The sequence below is a fragment of the Festucalex cinctus genome, chromosome 14 (genome assembly GCF_051991245.1).
Source record: "Festucalex cinctus isolate MCC-2025b chromosome 14, RoL_Fcin_1.0, whole genome shotgun sequence".
NCBI classification, from domain to species: domain Eukaryota; kingdom Metazoa; phylum Chordata; class Actinopteri; order Syngnathiformes; family Syngnathidae; genus Festucalex; species Festucalex cinctus.
The window spans coordinates 27,326,302-27,349,979 of NC_135424.1; the positions used below are offsets into that span (position 1 = coordinate 27,326,302).

A 23,678-nucleotide genomic window follows, 5' to 3' on the forward strand; every position below is an offset into this window, starting at 1 on the left:
GCAGTGCCAACGCACCTCCAACGGCTGGCCTTCCCCGTACGCAGGCGCGTACTGACCGAGCTGCAACACCTGAACTCGGACAGCTGCCCGGCAGAACCAACCTCGCCGGGTCGCCGACCAATCAAGGGACGAGTCGCGCAACTACGTCAGGCCCCTGGAGCGGCTTCCCCGTGCTCACCTGTGGAATAAATCCTTTTTTTTTATTTTCTTGCCTTTTTGGAACGAACATTGACTATTTTTCCCCCTTTTGTTCAAGACCTTTCTGCTCATTCGACGCAAACGATACTCGTAAGTCTGCATTTGATTCCCAAATTGGTACCACTGCGTGCAACTTACGTTTGAAACATATCACAGATCTGGCAGGTCAAATTTCTCTTTTCCTTGTTTCCTCATTCATTCGCATTCCTTCCTTATTTTCATTCGCTTTATTTTGTTTCTTTTCTTCTGACGGTAGAATAGTTAGATAGGCAGTGTTTTGATTCTGTAGTGTAGCAATCGTGAATAAATGCATGTTTTATGAACTCTATTCCGCCTAAGTCATCTGTGTTTCCGAGTGGATTATTATTCTTTTGTTAGTACAACGAACCACTGAATATCGAGTGTGGCGACTTTAGATTATAAATGACTGATGAAAGAAGGATTTTGGTCGTTGTTTGCTCCTGTTAACCCAAAGCAAAACCAACGTGGTGCCCCAGAGGTTATCGAGGTAAATATAATTTACCTCTGTAACGTCCAGATTATTAATTCGTCCAAAAGACGACCCAATTATCGCTACAGATGTAACGATATCCAAACATCATGATACAATATTATCACGATATGAAGGTCACAATACAATAATTATCACGATATTGTGGGGGAGTTGGCAATATTTAAAAAAGATCACAATATTGTAAAAAAAAAAGAGCTCATTCGGAAAAAAAGCACAATATTGTGCTTTTGTACATAACAGCAATGCATATAATAGGGGTGTGCTCAAAAAATCGATACTGCAATATATCGTTGCGGGCCTCATTACAATACACGTATCGATACACAGGCGTCAGAATCGATATTGCTCGGTAACTTTAAATAGGCAGTTAACGTTTGCCTTTGCAGCTTGCATTGTACCTAAAAAATAAAAACCAGCAGCGTCTTTGAAGTTAATTGCCTTCAATTAATGCAAAAATAGCTCACCAGGGATTGGACACTGTGTCCTTCTAAGATGAATGAAAGCAAGGAAGAATATCAACATTTATTTACTGATAAACTTAACATGGCACGTGTCTTAATGTACCAATTTTTGTATATTTTGTTTAAAAACTAAACAGTGTGTTACATGGAAAACATGCTGTTTTTATTTCCCCAAATATTTCAAATAAGCACGTTTTAGAGCTGTAATATTAATACTTTGATATTTTTGCTCATATTGGTTCATGCCTATTAATAAATGTTCCCGATGTATCTGTGAAAGCTGCTCCTTGCTCTGCAGTGCGTGCACATTTAGACCAGGCATGCCGCTAGGTGGTAAGCCAGAAGAGCTGCTAACAAAAATATTTTTGTCAGTCAGCATAACAAACATATCCTTTAGGTATACATATGACTGTTATTATAAAATGGAAGAAAATGTATGTAATATATCGGGATACTTATCGCCTTGAAGATCAAGTATTGGGATACATATATATCGCGATACGTATCGTCAGGTTTGTGGCAATACCCAGCTCTAGCATATAAACAACCTACAATCTCTAATAACAATTTTGAGGCACTTACTTACTAATGCAAGCACACATTGACCGCTTCACAAGCAAATTGGGTTCCCTGACATTTGACAATTAGCATAGATTTTAAACATAGAAGGCCAAAACATCCATAATGAAAATTAAATTACACTAATAAACTAGCCACTAGAGGATGCTAGAACTGCACAAATGGAAATCAACCTCTTTTTAACAGATATGTTCCTTTTAAATATTGTGAACATGACGACGACGATATTGTGGCAGTTTTAATATCACGATATCACGATATTGCCCTTATTGTGACATCCCTATTCTACAACGGATCAAGAATTTACTTTTTTCCTGACTACAGTCCGGATGTCAACAAATGGCGCGCAGCCTTCTCCGAATCTAAAAGGAAGCTCCACGCCGCAAAGATCCAGTTCCACTCTACTACCCGGCCACTCTGCAGTTTACACACAACAGGAAACGAATGAGGTTCACCAATTGTGGTGGCGCTGACTTACGTCAATGAAAATGTGTCTGTCAATCACGGTAGCTCCATTTCACAAGCTCCAGATGATAGTGACTGAGGTAAAGCTACTGATTGTGTCAAAACATGAATAACCGACTGAAAGGACGGTAATGTTATTAGATGCTTCATTTACTTATTTTATTAGTTTTATTTTATTTGTTAAAATACGTTTTTTGTTTGTTTGTTTGTTTATTGTGGACGTGGCAGGGGATATTTTTTGTTAATTTGTGAGTACAGTCAAACCTCGGTTTTTCGAACATAATCAGTTCCAGAAGGTTGTTCCAAAAGCGAATTGTTTGAAATCCGAAACAATTTTTCTCATTATAATTGTCAATAATTTTAATCCGTTCCAAGTCTAAAAAAACTTTTTACAAGTATTTATTTATTTATTTATTTTTAACTAATTTACACCACAAACTGCACTCTATACTGTTTACCATATATAGAAAAGGGTAGAAATAGACACGGTTTTATTTTAAAAGAAGATATCCTATCTAAAATGATGAAAAAAAAGAAAAACAAAATGCACTTGCTTTCTTTGGACCCATGATTAGCGGCTAAGGCTCGATGCAAAAAAAAAAAAAAAAAAAAGTCAAATTTGCGTAAATAACAATGAACAGGTCTGCTCCGAAGGAACTTTGAACACGAATGTGCTACGGAGGAAGCATCCTGGGCATTCGAGTTAGCTCGGCTCCCGAGTGAGTCGCGTTCAGGTACGCTCGGCTTTCTCTCCCGAGTGAGTCGCGTTCAGGTACGCTCGGCTTTTTCTCCCTAGTGAGTCGCGTTCAGGTACGCTCAGCTTTTTCTCCCGAGTGAGTCGCGTTCAGGTACGCTCGGCTTTTTCTCCCGAATGAGTCGCGTTCAGGTACGCTCGGCTTTTTCTCCCGAGTGAGTCGCGTTCAGGTACGCTCGGCTTTTTCTCCCGAGTGAGTCGCGTTCAGGTACGCTCGGCTTTTTCTCCCGAGTGAGTCGCGTTCAGGTACGCTCGGCTTTTTCTCCCGAGTGAGTCGCGTTCAGGTACGCTCGGCTTTTTTCAGTTTGGTCGAGAGACGATGTTTTTGGACGAGTTCTGAGACATAAAATTCCCAAATTTTCTGGTCGAAAACCGATTCGGTCGAGAACAGAAGCGTTCGAAAAAAACGAGGTTTGACTATAAATAAAACTGCCATGCCTTGTCTTTTCAGAATATTTGTGAACTACAGTAGATTATCCTGACCAATTGTAACTCTAGATCGGTTAATATTGTCCGTCCATCCGTCCATTTTCTTAAAACCGCTTACCCCTTACAAGGGTGGCGGGGGTGCTGGAGCCTATCCCAGCTGGCTTCAGGCAGTAGGCGGGGTACACCCTGTGCTGGTTGCCAGCCAGTCACAGGGCACACAGAGACGAACAACCATCCTGTCATGATGGTGTCATGAAGGGGTGATGTTTTTGTCTCATCAGATGTTTTTGTTGCATCATCAAGTTTCAACTGAAGTGACGTTTGAGTTCATGTCTTGTTAGTTTGGGTTCATGACCGTGAGGGCAAGTGTCAGGTACTGATGTAACAATGTCTGTTAGGTACTGATGTAACAAGTGTCTGTTTACAAAACGTGATGTTTTGTGATGTCAACCTTTAATCCTTTAGGTGATGTCTGGACCTATGTGATGTCGTTCTTTCGTCCTTAACGATTCACTGTCTGTAGGTGCAGTCTTGAGAATTGTGTGTGGTTTCCCGGATTATTGTCCACCTGTCCTGTGTACAGCCTCTCTGAGTTTCTGCCTCTCGATATGAATAAATAGATAAAATCTTATTTGTGTCTGCGCCTTTGGGATCCAAACCTCTCAGTACACAACACATCCACACTCACAAGCACACCGAGAGACAATTCAGAACGCCCAATTAACCTGCCGTGCATGTCTTTGGAATGTGGGAGGAGACCGGAATACCAGGAGTAGACCCACGCAGGCACGGGAAGAACATGCAAATTCCACCCAGGAAGGCCGAAGCCGAGACTCGATCTTGCGTCCTCAGCCCTGGGAGGCGGTTTTCTGTTTCCATCCCAATTGTGTCGTACACTTAACACTCAATTTCAGCGGAGACGAGAATGACCCTATAACGAATCAACTCTTCCCCCACCCCGTAAGAAACTGTGGAGTAGTCATCCCAAGCACACCACAGTAGAGGGAAGATACAAGTTGATCGGTGAAGTCACAGTTAAAACGTCAGGGCTATTTGTATGGAGTTAAATCATGCCAAAACCCCATAAACACAAAAAACGTGATCTACGTTCACAAAACCTGATCTAAGTGCACAAAGAAGCATATCTTCAATTACAACAACAAAATGTTGCGTACGTAAAAAGCAATTCTACAATTACGGATACAACTCACGTGACTTTTGGCAGTGATATTCTGCCGAGCAGTTTTACGTGCCGAAAACCCATGATGCACACGCGCAAAGCCAGTAAACTTTACAGCAGAGGGCGCTGTTAAATCAGCGGTGTATTGAGAGAGCGTTTGGCCAACTCGTTGAAGAACTACTACGCTGTGATTGGTCAACTGCTGGTCACATGACATATGGACGCCTTGTTACCATGCCGCTGTGATTACGTAACGTGTTGCATTGGCCGTTTATGGTGTTCAAAATCACAAAGACTTAATCTAAAGTCTTTAAAAAAAAAAAAAAAAAAAAGTAACACGGCCCACCACTCATTTGATGAGGTCGAAAGCTGCAGTGTGCAGTCCCACCTACATCAAATTGTGGTATTTTACTTTATTTAACCCTAAATCTAATCCTGCATCATAACGCCACTGCCTGGTTGTAATTGTGAACAACGCCATGCTGAGTAACACGGCATAAAGGCAATATGTAAGTGATAACAACAATAGAAACACCAATTGCACCAGCACCATGGTAACGACAAGGCGTCCATATGTCATGTGACCTGCAGTTGGCCAATCACAGCGTAGTAGTTCTTCGAGTTGGCCAAACGCTCTCTCAATACGCCGCTGATTCAACAGCGCCCCCCTGCTGTAAAGTTTACTGGCTTTTTGTTGTTGTTGTAATTGAAGATATGCTTCTTTGTGTACGTAGATCACGTTTTGTGTATGTAGATCAGGTTTTGTGTACGTATAGCATGCGTTTTGTGTACGTAGATCAGGTTTTGTATACTTAGAGCACACATTTTGTGTACGTAGATCAGGTTTTATGTACGTAGAACAGGTTTTGTGTACGTCAATCATGTTTTGTGTACGTAGATCACATTTTTTGTGTTTACGGGGTTTTGGCATGATTCTAACTCCATACTATATGTACTCTGCAGAATTGGTGGCGCATGCATGATATAGAAAAAGCTTTAATATTGTTTTAAACTCCACAATGCACATTTAACGTAACTGTATTCAGCGCCTATTTCATTTATAAAAGGTTTTTGAAAACACAAATCCACAAAAGTTGAAATAGTGCGCAGTGCAGACCTGTCTTTGTTTTTGTCCTTTTTGTAAGGTTTCCATCTAAGTGCTACTGTCGTACCCAGTCAGTCTGGACAGTCTAAAGGCATCTACAATGTGGCAGTAATGTTCGATCGCTGCCGCATTACTTCCTGCAGTTGCACATGTGGTGCTGGGGCAAAATGGTGTGCCCATGTGGTGGCACTCTGTCTCTTCAGGATCCACAATGTAAGTTATAAAATCATGACGAAGATGAAATATTTCAAGCGAATTATCAATATCCAGTAAGAAACCATGTTTACAATGATGATAGTTAAATGATCATTTTATCAATGCATATGATTGAGCAATTTATAAGATCACAAACTTTGTGGGATGTCATCATGGTAAAAAGTTGAATTGAGGCAGCTGGACAATGTAATGGGCTTTTTTTTTTTTTTTTTTGGAAAGTTTTAAACCTTGTGATTGCAGTACATAAAATAAGTTATTGTCAGTTTCACTTCATTATAGCCTGGATAGAACTTTTCCAACTTTTCCACATACTAAATACTTAATAACTCCCATGGACAAGCTCCAAAAAATCCCAAACTTCTCATGTAATGTAACAGTCACGGCCTGAAAACATCTATATGATAAAATTCAATTATACATCTAGCGCCACCGAGTGGTGACAATAAATGTCATACTTTACGTTTTTAGCTATTGTGCCGAGCTCGTTGAAGGGATCCAGTTGAAAATTGGTCCGGAAAGCCTTAGCCTAACGTAGAAAAATAAAAACCAATCCCGGCACGTTTGACCTTGAGCAACGAAAATTGGCAGGCACGTGTAGCACCCCGGGACGTACAAAACAGTCTCTTGGGATCATGTACTAAAATGTACAGTAAGTGAGCTATGAATTTTTGAATGTCCAATTTTGGCTCATTTTTTAACATTCACTGTGGTCATACTTTTTCCCCTTTTGCAAATATTTTTCAGCCAGTTGACTTCAAACTTGCCATGTATCATCTCAAGACCTGAGACAACAACTGCGCAAAATATCTTGACTTTTTGAAATACTATATGACGGGGGCGGGGCATCAAATATTGCCTTTAAAATTTCATTTGTCCAGAAAGACAAAATGCTGAATAACTCCCATGTACAAGCTCCAAAAAATCTCAAACTTCTCATGCAACTTAATAGTCACGGCCTGAAAACATCTATATGATAAAATTTGGTTATATATCTAGCGCCACCGAGTGGTGACAATAAATGTCATACTTTACGTTTTTAGCTATTGTGCCGAGCTCGTTGAAGGGATCCAGTTGAAAATTGGTCAGAAAAGCCTTAAGATGTTGATCATGCCCCACACCGAATATTGTAACTTTTGGCCAAAGGGCGTAGCCGTTACGGTGTCTGATGATTTTTCGTGACAATAAAAGCTGCTTTAACTTGACCCAGATGAAGATGAAAAATACTGCATTTAACAACAGCACTAATCTGCCGGTCCAAATTAAAATCACTGTCCACTTTAAGACACAAATTCAAAACTGTTGACTTTAGCTAAGGCACCAAGGGGTGGGCCCAAGTCAGCAGGATGAGACTCTTGAGATAAGCTTTTCTACTGTGAATTCTGTTTGAATTTGAATGTTTTACAATTCTTGAGAATTGTGTTTTCTGTACAGGTTTCAGCTGTCTGTCTGAGGGCTCCAGTGTCGGAGTCTTTGTCCAGGCTTCAGAGGGATCAGCTCCAGAAATTTGCCCAGTATCTTATTAGTGAACTCCCTCAACAGGTCCTTTTTTTTTTTTCCTTCGTTAGATGTGTTTTTGAAAACAAGCTATTATCTGTACAATTTAGTTGTAAAGTAAATAAAACTACAATTGCTGGGGTGCAAACTACTGCCATTATTTTTTTTTCCCATTCTGGGGTAAATTTGAGTTCTCTAATGACTAGGGCTGGGTATCGATTCAGATTTCCAGAATCGATTCAATTCGATTCACAAGGGCCCGATTCGATTTGATTCACGATTCACAACCATTTTCGATTCAGTTGAGGAATTCATGCAGCACATATTTTAGACAGTCAAAAGTACTAATGCTGCAAAGAGTAGAAACTTCTTGCTCTAATTTAACGCATGAGTAAAAATATAAATATTTACATTAGGAATTGAATCAATTGCAGTTACATTAATCTGTTTTATTTAACATGGCCTTATAAAAAACAATAAATAATAATTTAAATCAAATACAACCCACAGTACAAGCTGTGTAAATAAATTGACAAAAATGGGGGGTCGATATATCGATACATGGTTTTATGTATGGGATATGAAAAGGTGTATCGATACGATACCGATGTATCGATATTTTAAACCCAGCCCCACCAATGACCATACTAAATGAGAAACACTTGAAATACTATTTATTTTTTCCTCTTTGAAGAGTAGCTTTGCTCGTCAACAAACACATTTAAAGAGAGTTTTTCAATTTTGAGTTGGATATCGTTTGGTTTTATTCAATGGTGCCTTCTCGTTACTTTACAAACGGTTCCGGTGCTGAAACGGTTCTCAAATCGGGACCTGAAAAATACAAAACTTTGTCAAAAACAATACCATTTTATTTACAGCAGGGGTGTCAAACTCATGTTAGCTCAGGGGCCGCATGGAGGAAAATATATTACCAAGTAGGCCGCGTCGGTAAAATAACGGTATATGCCGTCAATTATACGCAGATTTCTGCTATTTGTGTGCCAGCCCTAAATTACGGAGCTCAATTGTAATCATATTGCTCCAAAAAATAATACAAATACAAATGGAACACGGCAACACTGAGTCCTGGACGTGTTAAATCGACCTGTTTTGCATATATTTAGTTCCCAGAATGCATTGCGTGGCACAGTTAATAACGTTATAAGAACGCTAATCCTTGTCATACCAGTAATTGAATTTTTATCGTATTTAACACGTTTTTTGGGCTATGATTAAAGTAAATATAAATAATAATAATAATAATAATAATAATAATAATATTTAAACAAATCGTAACTTTAAGTGTGTGTAAAAAATAATGACATCCAGGACGATTCCCCCGTACAAGGACAGCTTGTAAAGTTACAAATTTTATATATTTTGATTGTGGCCGACTGATTAATTAGTCCGACATGACAACTTTTTTTTTTTTTTTTTTAACTTTACAAAATCATCTCACGGGCCGGATTAAACCCCTTTGCGGGCCTGATCCGGCCCACGAGCCTTATGTTGATTGATTTACAGGGCTTTCATTCTGACCATTACATCCACAGCAATGTTCACTCACCAAACTTGTCACTAAATATAAATAGCACCGAAGAGGCCCCGGGTTTACACCGGATGCGGTTGCGGTGCGGTTGCGGTGCGGTTGCGGTGCGTTCCGGCGACGCAAGCAATTAGATTCCATTCATTCGAATGGTGCAGTTTACACCGCTTGCGTGTGCGTTGCGTGTCGATTGCGTTTCAGCTGCAGCGTGCGGCAGCTCTTCCGCAAGGATAGACCTATTTTCTATTTTTGCCGGACGCCGCAGCGGTAGGCCTCCGGCAAATGGCAAGCTAGCACAAAACACATCGAGCGGGACAGGAAGACCGACGCAGTTTCAAAATAAATTTCCGGTTACCTTTCAAGATAAAACACTCGCCAGCTCCTATTTCGCAAGCATGCTAGCAAAACGTGATGTGGGCGTCGAGGGGCCTGGAGTTAACGTGCGAGGTGCTCATTCACGGTTTAGACACCAGCGAACATGGACGAGGAGAGGTTTATATTGGAGGTTGAAAGCCACAAAATAATAAAAGTCCACCTCTCTTTCTGCTTCTCTGTGGAGCACAGACTTTCTGTGTGCTTGTCGTTGCTTTTAATGCCACATGATCGCGCGCGGTCACGCGAGACACGGCGGGAAGTGGTCGGCGACGGAGCTGCCGGACCGCAGCTGTGCGGAGCCGGTGTGGATTGGCCAAAAAATTGACGCGTCCGGAGCACGCAGTCAAGACCCACCGCAGCCGCACCGCACACGCAACCGGTGTAAACCCGGGGTAAAGCCCCTTACAGTCAAAGATTTGTCATTGTGATATAATGTCATGTGAATGTCATGTCAATATCATGTGATATAATGCGTCAGATGGGTTTGTCTTTCCAGATTCTACCCACAGCCCAACGACTGCTTGATGAGCTCTTATCCTCTCAGTCTACAGCAATCAACACTTTGTGTGGAGCTCCAGGTAAACTATCCCTAAACATTCCGTCATTTTCAACCTTGTATGTTTGCTTTGCTATGAAATGGGAATAAGATGGTGAAATCAATTTTTAGTGAATGAATAACAATTACATAAAGAGAATAAAAATGGTGTGCGTGCGTGCATGCGTGCGTGTGCCTTTGAAGACCCCACAGCTGGACCTTCAGCTTCCGAACAGAGCACCTGGTATTTGGATGAGTCGACTCTCAGTGACAACATCAAAAGGACACTGCATAAGTTCTGTGGACCTTCGCCTGTTGTCTTCAGGTTGTATCATTCACACACAAATCTTGAAACACTATCAAGATGTCCTTTGCTGGTTAAATTGTTATACGAGAATGTTTTTACAAGCTCACTTAATTCTTTGAACTACTTTATAACACACATTTTGGAAGATAATTCATTATTTGAACCTAATTGTTGCTCTTCTGTTTAAAGTATGATTCATTTAAAAGTATCACAACTCAAGATACCTTCAATCTATGAGGCACTGTGTGTTAAACATTCAAATGCTCATTTCACTGGCATCTCATTCTCCAACGAAAGGTTGAAGCCCCAGCGCCTGTATGCTGCTATAATGGACATTTTTGTCCAGTCCACGTCATCATTGTGTCATGTTGCATCATGTGCTATGGCACAGTTTAATTTGGTCTCGTTTCCTAGTGTATTGTGCTATAAAAATGGCATATGGCATCATCAAGTATTGCTATAACTTAGATGGCACTCCTAACCTTCACGGGTTTCATATTCTTTCTTCAAGAAAAAAAAAAAGTGAAAACATGCATATGGTTAACAAATTTTAACTAAATAAAGAACACAAATTGTAAACTGATATCATTAAAACAAAAAACAAACATCACAAACTATAAATAAAGAATTCAATTTAACGCAAAAAAATAACATACCTCGGTCCACTAACCAATGGTGCTAAACAATTAGAAACAATTACTTGGGAAACCCAGACCTCCCTCTCCCCAGCCACTTCACCCAGCTCCTCCGGCGGGATCCCAAGGCGTTCCCAGGCCAGCCGAGAGACAAAGTCTCCTGGGTCGTCCCCAGGGCCTCCCGCCGGTGGGACATGCCCGGAACACCTCCCCCGGGAGGCATCCAGGAGGCATCCGAACCAGATGCCCGAGCCACCTCAGCTGGCTCCTCTCAACGCGGAGGAGCAGCCTGCTCGACTCTGAGTCCCTCACGGATGACCAAGCTTCTCACCCTATCTCTAAGGGAGAGCCCGGGCTTGCGGAGGAAACTCATTTCGGCCGCTTGTATCCGGGATCTTGTTCTTTCGGTCACGACCCACAGCTCGTGACCATAGGTGAGGGTTGGAACATAGATCGACCGGTAAATCGAGAGCTTCGCCTTTTGGCTCAGCTCTTTCTTCACCACGACGGACCGAGACAGAGTCCGCATCACTGCAGACGCTGCACCGATCCGCCTGTCGATCTCCCGCTCCATCCTGCCCTCACTCGTGAACAAGACACCAAGATACTAGAACTCCTCCACTTGGGGCAGGATCTCATCCCCGACCTGGAGAGGACACGCCACCCTTTTCCGACTGAGGACCATGGTCTCAGATTTGGAAGTGCTGATCTTCATCCCAACCGCTTCACACTCTGCTGCAAACCGCTCCAGTGAGAGTTGGAGATCACGGCTTGATGAAGCCAACACCACCACATCATCTGCAAAGAGCAGAGATGCAGTGCTGAGGCCACCAAACCGGAACCCCTCCACGCCTCGGCTGCACCGAGAAATTCTGTTCTTAGAAATTATGAACAGAATCGGTGACAAAGAGCAGCCTTGGCGGAGTCCAACCCTCACTGGAAACAAATCCGACTTACTGCAATGCGGACCAAACTCTGGCAACGGTCGTACAGGGACCGAACGGCCCGTATCAGGGGGTTCGCTACCCCTTAGTCCCGAAACACCTCCCACAGGACTCCCCGAGGGACACGGTCGAACGCCTTCTCCAAATCCACAAAACACATGTGGACTGGTTGAGCGAACTCCCACGCACCCTCAAGGATCCTGCCGAGGGTGTAGATTTGGTCCACTGTTCCACGGCCAGGATGAAAACCCACACTGCTCCTCCTGAATCCAAGATTCGACTTCCCAACAGACCATCCTCTCCAGCACCCCTGAGTAGACCTGACCAGGGAGGCTGAGGAGTGTAATCCCTCTATAGTTGTAACACACCCTCCGATCCCCCTTCTTAAAAAAGGGGGACCACCACCCCGGTCTGCTAATCCAGAGGCACTGTCCCCGATGTCCACGCATATGTTGGAGAGGCATGTCAACCATGACAGCCCCAAAACATTGAGAGCCTTTAGGAACTCCGGGCGGATCTCATCCACACCTGGGGCCCTGCCACCGAGGAGCTTTCCAACCACCTCAATGACTTCGACCCAGCGCCCACCTCAGAGTCTCCAGACTCTGCTTCCTCAAAGAAGACGTGTCGGTTTAATTGAGGAGGTCTTCAAAGTATTCTCCCCACTGATTAACGACGTCCCGAGTCAAAGTCAGCAGCACCCCATCTCCACTATACACAGTGTTAATGGTGCACTGCTTTCCTCTCCTGAGACGGCGGATGGTGGACCAGGATTTCCTCGTAGTCGTCCGGAAGTCATTTTCCATGGCCTCACCAAACTCCTCCCATGTCCGAGTTTTTGCCTCAGCGACCGCCGAAGCCGCGTTCCGCTTGGCCTGCCAGTACCTGTCAGCTGCCTCCGGAGTCTCACACGCCAAGAAGGCCCAATAGGACTCCTTCTTCAGCTTGACGGCATCCCTTACTGGTGTCCACCAGCGGGTTCGAGGATTGCCGCCACGACAGGCATCGACCGCAGCTCCGGTCTGCCTCAACAGTGGCGGCACGGAACATGGCCCACTCGGACTCAATGTTCCCCACCTCCCCCGGGACATGGGAGAAGTTCTGCCGGATGTGGGCGTTGAAATTCTTTCTGATAGGGGATTCTGAAAGACGTTACCAGCAAACCCTCACAACACGCTTGGGTCTGCCAGGTCTGACCGGCATCTTCCCCACCATCGAAGCCGTGTCACCAGGTGGTGGTCAGTTGACATCTCCAGCCGTCTCTTCACCTGAGAGTCCAAACATGCTGCCGCAAATCCGTTGACACGGCTATAGTCGATCATCAAACTGTGTCCTCGGGTGTCCTGGTGTCAAGTGCACATTTGGACACCCTTATGTTTGAACATGGTGTTTTTATGGACAATCCGTGACAAGCACAGGAGTCCATTAACAGGACACCACTCAGGTTCTGATTGGGGGCGCCATTCCTCCCAATCACACCCCTCCAGGTCTCTGTCATTGTCCACATGAGCGTTGAAGTCCCCCAGCAGAACGAGTGCCCGGGGGGAACGATCTCCACCACACCCTCCAAGGACTCCAAAAAGGGTGGGTACTCTGAACAAAAAGTATGCCCACACCTTCTCTGCGCCTCTCACAGTGGGCAACTCCAGAGTGGAAGAGAGTCCAACCCCTCCCGAGAGGACTGGTACCAGAGCCCAAGCCATGTGTACCAAGAGTCTGACTATGTCTAATCGGAACTTCTCGGCCTCACACACCAGCTCGGGCTCGTCCCTGCCAGAGAGGTGATGTTCCATGTCCCAAGAGCCAGCTTCCGTAGCTGGGGATCGGTCCTCCAAGGTCTCCACCCTTGGCTGCCACCCAGCCTACTCTGCACCCATCCCCTTTGGCTCCTCCCATCGGTGGTGAGCCCGTTGCCTCTTTGTGCTATGCCCGGCCGGGCCCCATGAGCGCAGGCCCGACCACCAGGCGCTCGCCAACGAGCCCCATCTCCAGGCCTGGCTCCAGAGAGCCCGGTGACCCGCGTCCAGGCAAGGGAAACGTGTTTCCATTTTTGTTTTTCGTCATCAGGGCTTAGTGTGAGCCTTGCTTAATCTGGCCCCTCACCTAGGACCTATTTGCCATGGGTGACCTTGCCAGGGGCATAAAGCCCCAGACAACATAGCTCCTAGGATCATTGGGACCCACAAACCCCTCCACCAGGGTAAGGTGCCGGCTCACGGAGGGGCACCTCGGTCCTTCGAATGAAAACCCTTTTACTTAAGCATGGCGTTTGTTATGGACAGTCTATGACAAACACAGAAGTTCAATAGTAAAGCATCATCGGTTTCAGGTTTTTTTGGGTTGTTGCAGTCACACCCTCCCTAGTCTTACTGTCATTGACATCATCGTCATTCACCATATCCTCAATTTTGATTGTGGGACATCTTTTCTCTCCTATTAATTGCTTATGTGTATGTGTGTGTGTGTGTGTGTGTGTGTGTTTCCAGTGATGTAAATTCCATGTATCTCTCATCCACTGAGCCACCAGCTGCTGCTGAATGGGCGTGTCTGCTAAGGCCTTTAAGAGGCCGAGAGCCAGAGGGCATATGGAACCTTCTATCGATTGTGAGGGAGATGTTCAAGAGACGTGACAGCAATGCAGCACCACTCCTGGAGATACTCACTGAGCAGTGCCTGACATATGAACAGGTGCATCTTTGAATTATTTTTTGTGTCCATGTGTATGGGTTGCTTTTTTTTTATGATGATTATTTTTTTTTTTTTTGTAAATCACCTTTCACTTGTATAGCATTTTAACTGCTGATGACGCAGCATCAGCAGCAACTGGGGGTTCAGTATCATGCACAAAGACTCTTCAACATTGTCTCACGGGTTGAGGATCGAACCCAAAACCTGTGGGTTGGGAGATGACTACTCTACCACTGAGCCATGCTTCCCCAATATTTCAGCTGATCCCGAAGTGTGAATTTCTTTTCCTCGTTTTAATACAGTTGTACAGTTGTAAGCAAGTACATTTCTTTACAGTCTTTTGTAAAATTATTCACCCTCTCTACGAAGTACTCACTTTAGGGGGCTGTTAGTAGTATTTTTTTTCTGCATGCATTTATCATTTCACTGCAGTGCTGTCAAATAAAATTCAGATTGGAAAAAGGGTTAAAAAGAGGCAGTGGAACAAAATAGGTAAAAAAAAATAAATAAAAAAATAGCCAAGGGTGTGATTACCTTTGCAAGGTGCTATACTTGATGCTGGCCAGTCTTAGATTTGGTCACCTTACAAAACATTTTCTTTTGTGATATCAGAGTCCAATAACCACCAACATAAAACTTAAACATAAAGAAAGAGCAAATGCTTAATAACTCCCATGTTCAAGCTCCAAAAAATCTCAAATTTCTCATGCAACTTAATAGTCACGGCCTGAAAACATTTATACGATAAAATTCAGTTATAGCAACACATAGTGGTGACAATAAATGTCATACTTTCCGTTTTTAGGTACTGTGCCAAGCTCGTTGAAGAGATCCAGTTGAAAATTGGTCAGAAAAGCCTTAAGATGTTGATCATACCCCACCGCGAATATTGTAACTTTTCGCCAAAGGGCATGGCCGTGAGGGTGCCGCAAAGTCTGATAATTTTTTGTGACAATAAAAGCTGCGTTAATTTGACTCAGATGATCCTGTCTTCTAAAAATTTCACACATTTGATGAGAGTCCAGCCCTTAAGACATCTACGAACTTATATTTCATCTTACCGATAGCGCCACCTAGTGGCAAATTTTTTTCTTACAATTTTTCGTCAACGTTTTTCTCCAACCACGTTAACTGGACCTACCTCATATTTGCTCAGATGAGGGTTTCGGCCTTCATGATGACACAACACGAAGTTTGTGAGTTTTCGCAAATCGCTGTGGGCGTGGGTAAGTGCTGTTCGCCAAGAAAACAACGCCAATTTTGAGGGCCTAAACTGGCACAGAAACACATGAAACTTGGCACACATATCTGGCCTGGCAAAATGAGCAATATTTTATCATGGATTGTGCTATTTTTACAGAAATGACTCAATAGCGCCCCCTAGAAATTTTTAACAAAGCAGCCCCGGTTTTACGTTTAAGCCAGATCTACTGAATTTTTTAGGTATATGAGGGAGCCCAAGACCTACAAAAAAAAAAAGTCTCTTGGACCCATATGCTAAAATGAACAGGAAGTGAGCTACGAATTTTTGAATGTCCCATTTTTGTCAATTTTTGCACATTTGCAAGGGGCATACTTTTGCCCACTTCTCCTACACGTTTCATCCGACGGACTTCAGACTTGACCTGGACCATGTCAAGACATGAGCCAACGGCAGTGGAAAAGAACTGGACTTTTCAAAATACTAAATGATGAGGGCGGGGCATCAAATTTTGTGTTTCGCAATGAAAAAGGATATGCTTAATAACTCCCCGGTACATGCTCCAAAAAATCCCAAACTTGACATGTATGTTTATATCAAGGCCTGAAGGTATCTCTAAGACAACATTCACATATATACAGCGCCACCTAGCCCTTGAGGCATAAAAGAAATACCTCACTTAGGGTATTTTTACAAAAATTGTAAACACATCTAAGTGTGATAACTAAGTCATTTATGAATATTCTTTTACTTTCCACCACTCAGAATGTTCACTGGCATCAGACCTATCCAAACATATGTACTTTTTTTATTTAGTTTATTTAATTTTGAAAGCCTCTATGGACATTAAATGCAATATCGTGAATGAAGGATATGCTAAATAACTCCCCGATGCATGCTCCAAAAAATCCCTAACCTGACATCTATATTTATAGTCAAGGCCTGACGGTATCTCTGTGACAAAATTCAGTTATAAATACAGCGCCACCTAGACCTTGAGGCATAAAAATAAAAAAAAATCCCCACTTACGGTATTTTGTACAAAATTTGTAAAGTCATTGTAAGTGTGATATACTTCATATATGAATATTCTTTTACTTTCCACCACTCAAAATTGTTCACTGGCATCAGACCAATCCAAACATATGTACTTTTTTCTTTTGTTTTATTTATTTTTGATAGCCTCTCTGGACAATAAAAGCAACATTGTGCAATGAGTACGAGCGATGATGTGTGGATATATACTTTTACAAAAAAAATACCAATCAGGGCAACTCATTGCTTAAAAATAAAAAAGGACGCTGATTTTTGCAAATTTTAACATTAACCAAAACCCATTCAGCTTGACACACTCATCACACCTGGCGAAAAAAAAAAATCCATATGTAAAGGTTTATCATGCCATCAAGAAATTCTGCTTCCAATGTGCCAGTACCCCAACGTGCAAGTACCCCAACGTGGCCCTGGCTGCATGGGCCCTTTATAACTGCTCGCAGCTCTAGTATCACGATTCATAGGTCACAATTCGATTCAATTCAGAATAATCCCGATACGAATTTATAAGTCGATTGTTGCAATTTTTTTTCTTTTCTCACATTTAGAAAATGTTCATCAGTAAACTTGTACAGGTACACCGTAAGATTTGTAGGAAAATTTATTTATCTGAAATTTCAATCTTATAACTGTGCGCCACTTTATTTAACTCTTTGACTGCCAGCCATTTTCGTAAAAGGTAACCCCATACTGCCAGCTGATTTACAGAATTTTACCGATCTTCAAGCTCCACAGAAAATGTTGTGTTAGGACTATGGAAACGCAGATACTACCAAATGAAAGATTGATGTCTCATCTTTCATCTAAAAAAAAAAAGTTTGTTTCTACCTTACTCAGATCTTCAGTAATAAACAATAGAAAACAGCTTCGTTTCACCCAAATCCTCTATTTTCTTCCAAAATACAGAGAAATCAAGCTTTTTGTGAAACGATGTTATTTCATGCACTCTAGTGAATTTGGCACTTTTTTTTTGCATGAGTGATTCTACAAACACCTAAACTTCTATAAAACACTACCCCAACAATAAAAAAAAAAGTTTTTGGATTGCAAAATAACAGTTTATTTACATGCAACAGTAGCAATCCGAACAAACAATTTGGAAAACTCTTTGCAAACTATTTACACGTGCGCAACTGCGGATGTGTGGTGTGTGTGTACGTGTTACTATTTACAATTGTGTGGATGTTTCAACGACACAATTTTTCTTTTGGTGTGGTATATTGTGGAGCAGTCCCGTGCGTGCTAGGGGGATGCAGCAGGATTTGCATCACAGTTTTTGTCAGTCTGCTTCTGCATGGACTGATTTGCGTCGAGGTTGGTATGATGAACGATGTGCTGGAGAAGTTCATCCGTGATGAAGAGCTCCAGGATGTCAGCTGGCAGGTGGGAATTCAGCTCTGCTGCAGCATCCCTTGGTCCTGGTTTTGCAGCAAAGGGGAAGATGGTTGGCTGCCAGCCAACTTCATCAACTTCAAGCCAGCCAGAATCTTTGGGATCTGCAAATATACATTTCAATATCATATATTATTTCAGAGCACTCTGATGCAATGTGTGTGTGTGCATGTTTACCTTTTTTTCTTGGATGTATTGGTTGATGCACATTCTGTAAATTATAGGACGTTTACCATCAAATATTTTATTAGTGCTGTGGAGAATCTTTTTTTTTTTTTTTTTTTACCTTTGTTCTGCTCACTGTGAGAAGGGTCACTTTGGGCCCTATGAGTAGGAGCTGAAAGAAACATACAATTACAATACTATCGAAAGACTTTCCTTTTATTGTTGCGGTGTATTGAAAACGTTTTTGTTTTTTTTACCTTTCTTTGTCGTAGAACCAGCGGTCGGACGTTGCTGTGAGCACGATATATAAAATATACATTCACGTTTGGATAGGTAATTGATGTTCTAATGTATATCAGCACATTTACACACACTGCTAGCAGATCGCCCAAAAAGTTAGGAAAGTAATCTTACTAGCAATCTCTTAGCATGTTAGCGCTTACCTTCACGTTCTTTGGAGGACGAAAGACTGTCCAAGACTGTCTTGCATCGGACCCATAGTAGTCCTCATCGTCCGATGAAACGTCATCTGTGCAGACGTGCTCGGTTGTGCACCACTTTTCTCCGGTGTTAGGATCGCTAGCCGGTGGAGCCTTAGGACGTTATTAGCATCGCTAGCCGGTGGGGCCTTAGGACGTGGTCGAAACGGCCGCATCACCGCTTCAACTATGACTTAACCCCGTCATCACTGTGCTCTTGAGCACTGGTCGATGCTTTTGAGCTTTGAAAATAAGGATCAAGCGTGAGCTGATTACCATCTGTAGCCTTTTTGACTCCCTTAGCCAAGTTAGCCATTCTCTCCCCCTCAACACTCTAGCTCAGCCTCTCTTCTTCTACTGTTGTCTCCTACCCGATCTTGTCCAAAAGACTCATCACAGCCATCTCGTGGCCAGGAATACTCATTATAGTAACCCGATCGGCTTGATACTTGGAGCACAGCTGCCCAAGGCTTTCCTCCACCCGTTTCCATAAAAAAACATAGTAGACGTCAATAGACATTTATGGCGGCCTATCCTAGGATTATACTGAACATTTTTAAACGTTTTTGGCGGTCAAAGAGTTAACAAACAGGTTGTAACCTTTTTCATGTTTGAACAGCAATGAAATAAAATATTAAGGCTTAATGTTCCATTAATATAACATTCTTCCATGCTTAAGGTGTGAACCCTAGGCGTAAGTAAGATGTTTTGTTGAATATTTTTCCATCTAAAATGGATGTTTAAAAATCGATTTGGCCGTCTTTTGAATCGATTCAAGAATTGTGTGCTGTAATATCGAGATATTACAGATATTACAATATATCGCCGATATATTTTTTCAACACCCCTAATACTGTATATATATTTAATTTTTCATTTTTTAAATGTTTCAACATTTTTATTTAAAAAAAATAATTTGATGAAATTTAATTTTGAAACAAAATTTAATGTGATTCGATTTACAAACAAATTTGACTTACAAACAACCTCTCAGAACCCATTGTCTTGACGACTACCTGAATATAGATGATGCGTTTGTCATGTTTCGGTTCTGTGGGGTTGGGTTTTTGTTTGATTTTAGGTTTTCTTGTCCTTTGTGACAGCTAAGGCTGTTTGAAAGCTCCATATAAATAAAGATGACTTGACTTGACTTTGTATGTGTGATCTGTGTTTTATGTTGTCGCTGTGTCCTTCCCTTGTCTCATCAAGCTTTATGTGGTCTGGTCCACCTGTGTTTGCATGCCCTTCCTCGTGTCAACCAATCAGTGCTCTCAGCCACTTGTGTCTTGCCCAGGTGTTTCTTGTCACGTCAATTAGTGTTGGTGTATTTATTCTCCTGTCTTTTGTTCAGTCCTCTTTGGTGCATTGTGGCTGTTGCTGTGAAGATTTGCCCTGCCCGTTGATTAATTTTTTTAACTTTGTTGTTTTCGTTTTGCCCGTCAGTTCCGTATTCGCGTGACCCAGCCAAGTCGCGCCCAACCAAGCCAGGCCCAGCCACAGCAATCCTCTTTTGCTGCAGCCCAAAGTACATGATCCTTATTTGCTGCTGTCCCAAGTCCATGATTCTCGTTCGCTACAGCCCCAAGTCGATGATCCTCATTCGCTGCAGCCCCAAGTCCATGATCCTCGTTTGCTTCAGCCCCAAGTCCATGATCCTCGTTTGCTTCAGCCCCAAGTCCATGATCCTTGTTTGCTTCAGCCTCAAGTTCATGATACTTGTTTGCTGCTGTCCCAAGTCCATGATCCTCATTCGCTTCAGCCCCAAGTCCATGATCCTCATTCGCTGCCGCCCTATCCCTTATCCTCGTCCGCTGCAACCCCAAGTTCCGTCCTGGCTCCACGGCAGCCTCCAGTCCCCGCCCCGGCTCCACGGCAGCCTCCAGTCCCCTCGCCACTGCCGTACCAAGCCCCCTTTGCCTCAGCCACGTCAACCTCAAGCGTATATGGTCAGGTGTTGCGCACCCTGGCCTCAATCGGATCCACCTCAGGCATCGCAAGTCCTGTGACCACCATCGGATCCAACTCAGGCACCGCAAGTCAAGTTTTTGAAATACTATATGACTGGGCATATAATCTTACATTTCATATTTCCTTCACAACAAAAGAGGTAATGTTTAACTCCCGTGCACATGCTCCAAAAAAATTGTCTGACAATATTTTGGTACGCATATAGTGCCACTGAGTGGCGACAAGAAATGTAATCTTTTTCATTTTAATGTACTATGCCGAGCCCGTTGATTGATCTAAATCCAAAAGTGTGAGAAAAGCCTCAATACGTTGATCTTGATACTAGATATTGTGACATTTTGGCCATGGGCATGGCCTATACGGCACCACATGATTATTTGCCGTGATAAAAAAAAATACTGTAACTTAACCCAGACGATCCTATCATGTCAAAAATTCACATATTTGATGAGAGTCCAGGCCTGGAGACATTTACAAACTTATTTTTCATTATAGTTGTCAGAGTTCCGGCTCCATGAGCCCTGCCCCCCTCCTTCCTCCCTTTGTGTGTGTGTGTGTGTGTGTGTGTGTGTGTGTGTGTGTGTGTGTGTGTGTGTGTGTGTGTGTGTGTGTGTGTGTGTGTGGCGAGGCAGCTCATCAGGTAGATGAGACGCAGCTGGAGCAGCGGCCAGGTGTGGGTGATTACATTGGCGGTCTATTTAAGCCAGTCCACATCTCGGCGCCAGAACGTCTTGAGTACACAACCAGTCAGTCGTGTCTTGTTGACATTACTGCCCTGTTCTTTTTGCCCTGTTACTCATCGCTGTTCTGCTTGTCCAAGTCATCTCCACCAGCTCCAGCCTCACTTGCTCACCCGCCTGCCAGCCTGTTCACCTGCTCATCACTTGTCTTCCGCTCTTGGCCATCCCGCACCCTGTGGGCACTCCCCTGTCCGGATTGGACCACTCGCCTGCTCCCCATCTCTTTGATCATTAAAACTACTTGCACCAGACTTGCCTGTCCTGTCGTATCTGCACTGGGGTCTTCTCCGTACCCTCGCCTTAACATTACGTTCTGGCCAAGCATGGAACCTGTAGGTGCGAACCCCACCCAACGCAACCAAGCCGTTCAAGGACTGCTCCTTGAACAACATGACCAAGTCCTTCACGTTCTCCTCGGAAAGGTAAAAGAATTTTCCCAAGCATTATCATCCATCCAAGGCCATTTGGCGATATTGCAGACTCACGGACATTTCCCCTCAGCGCCTCCACAGCCGCCCGTGCACGCTCCACCCGTGCAGGCACAGGCTGCTCAGGAACCCTTCATGCCTGCCCCTGCTCCTTATTGTGGTGACCTTGGTTCATGTTGAGGTTTTTTTTAGTACAATGCTCTTTCGTTTTTGAACAACAGCCCCACACTTACGGCTAGGATCAATCAAAAATCCCATGCGTCTCGTATCATGTGCCACCCGGGAGAGAGGAGAACCCTGTCAGTACTGCGTCAGCGTTTTTGATGGCGCACCATGGGGGCCGACACACGAGAATACGTCGCGGCCTGTCCGGTATGTGCCCGTAACAAAAACTCCACCAGGCCCAGTGCTGGATACCTCCGTCCATTGCCGGTCCCCAGTCTCCCTTGGTCCCATATTGCTCTTGATTTTGTCTCCGGTCTTCCCCCATCCCATGGGTATACAGTCATACTTAATTGTTGTCAGATTCTCCAAAGCCACCCACTTTGTCCCTCTGGCCAAGCTCCCCTCAGCCACAGAAACCACAGACCTGTTAGTCCAGCATGTTTTTCATCTCCACAGCATTCCCCAAGACGTAGTCTCAGACAGAGGTCCACAGTTTACTTCCCTTGTCTGGAAATCCTTTTGTTCAGCCCTGGGCATTTCGGTTAGCCTCTCATCCGGGTATCACCCCCAAACCAACGGCCAATCTGAATGTGCAAACCAGCAACTCGAGACCTCCCTCAGATCTATGTCTCACCACAACCCGTCCACCTGGAGCACCTATCTCCCCTGGTTCAAATACGCACACAATGCTCTAATGCCTCCCTAGTCATGTCACCTTTCCGCTGCTCCTTAGGTTATCAACCTCACCCTGTTCCCCGCTCAAGAGAAGGACCTGGCGGTCCCTTCTAATCAAGCCCACATGAGACGCTGTGCCAAGGTGTGGAAGCGTGCCTGTGCCTCTCTGCTCCATTCCGCATGTCGATCTGAGGCACAAGCTAACCGTCGTCGGTCGCCGACGCCCACAGTGGGCCAAAAGGTTTGCCTGAACGCTAAAGATCTCCCCTTGAAGGTTAGCTCCCGCAAATTGGCTCCTTGATTCATGAGTCCGTACGAGATCGAGAAAGTAGTCAACCCTTGTGCGGTGCTGCTCAAGTTGCCTGCCTCTCTCCGCATTCATCCGACATTCCACGTCCATCAAGTTAAGCCGTTTGTTTCCAGCCCGTTGGCCCCACAGTCTCCTGCGCCCCCACCCCCATGGATAGTGGATCGTGGTGTTGCCTACAGGGTCCATCGCCTGCTGGACGTCCGTCGCCAGGGGCGAGGCTACCAATATTTGGTGGATTGGGTTGGTTACGGCCCTACGGAACGAAGTTGGATCCTGGGCGGATCCCGGGATAAGTCCCTCATTGCGGACTTCAACCGTCGGCGTACGCCAGGTGGCACCCCTAAGGGGGGGAGCACCTTGCGGGCACCCCCCTGTCCGGATTGGACCACTCGCCTGCTCCCCACCTCTTTGATCATTAAAACTACTTGCACCAGACCTGCCTGTCCTGTCGTACCGTATTAGTGGCAGTGCCACCTTCTGTAGAAAGAAAATACAGTACATGTTTATATCACCCCTCCGAGCAGATTAATCACATCTACCGTTTTAGGCCTTCATGATATTAAAACAGGAATTGTGTTAGTTTTCGCAAAACACTGTTGCTGTGCCAATGCTCTGTCTGCCAAGAAAACAACATTGATTTTAAGGGTATAAACATGCACGGAAACACATGAAACTGC

At 43.9% G+C, this 23,678-nt stretch overlaps 1 protein-coding gene and 1 long non-coding RNA gene across 10 annotated transcripts in view; one reads left to right on the forward strand and one right to left on the reverse strand.

Moving 5' to 3' along the window:
• The window catches only part of zswim8 (zinc finger, SWIM-type containing 8), a 1,066,004-nt gene that overhangs the window by 117,118 nt on the left and 925,208 nt on the right, over positions 1-23,678 (forward strand). For all 9 annotated transcript variants that reach the window (XR_013278281.1, XM_077494401.1, XM_077494403.1 and 6 more), the window contains exons 4-8: positions 5,726-5,898; positions 7,333-7,440; positions 9,813-9,894; positions 10,056-10,176; positions 14,224-14,425. Coding sequence is in view for 8 of the 9 variants with exons in the window: in XM_077494401.1 (XP_077350527.1) it covers positions 5,726-5,898; positions 7,333-7,440; positions 9,813-9,894; positions 10,056-10,176; positions 14,224-14,425 (686 nt within the window). In the remaining variant the exon portion in view is untranslated. The remainder of the gene's footprint in view (positions 1-5,725; positions 5,899-7,332; positions 7,441-9,812; positions 9,895-10,055; positions 10,177-14,223; positions 14,426-23,678) is intronic.
• LOC144000793 (uncharacterized) lies at positions 16,902-19,148 on the reverse strand. The gene is made up of 5 exons (XR_013278282.1): positions 18,680-19,148; positions 18,494-18,527; positions 18,358-18,408; positions 18,249-18,282; positions 16,902-18,175 (listed from the first exon to the last, which is right to left on the reverse strand). It is a non-coding gene; the product is annotated as an uncharacterized LOC144000793 (long non-coding RNA).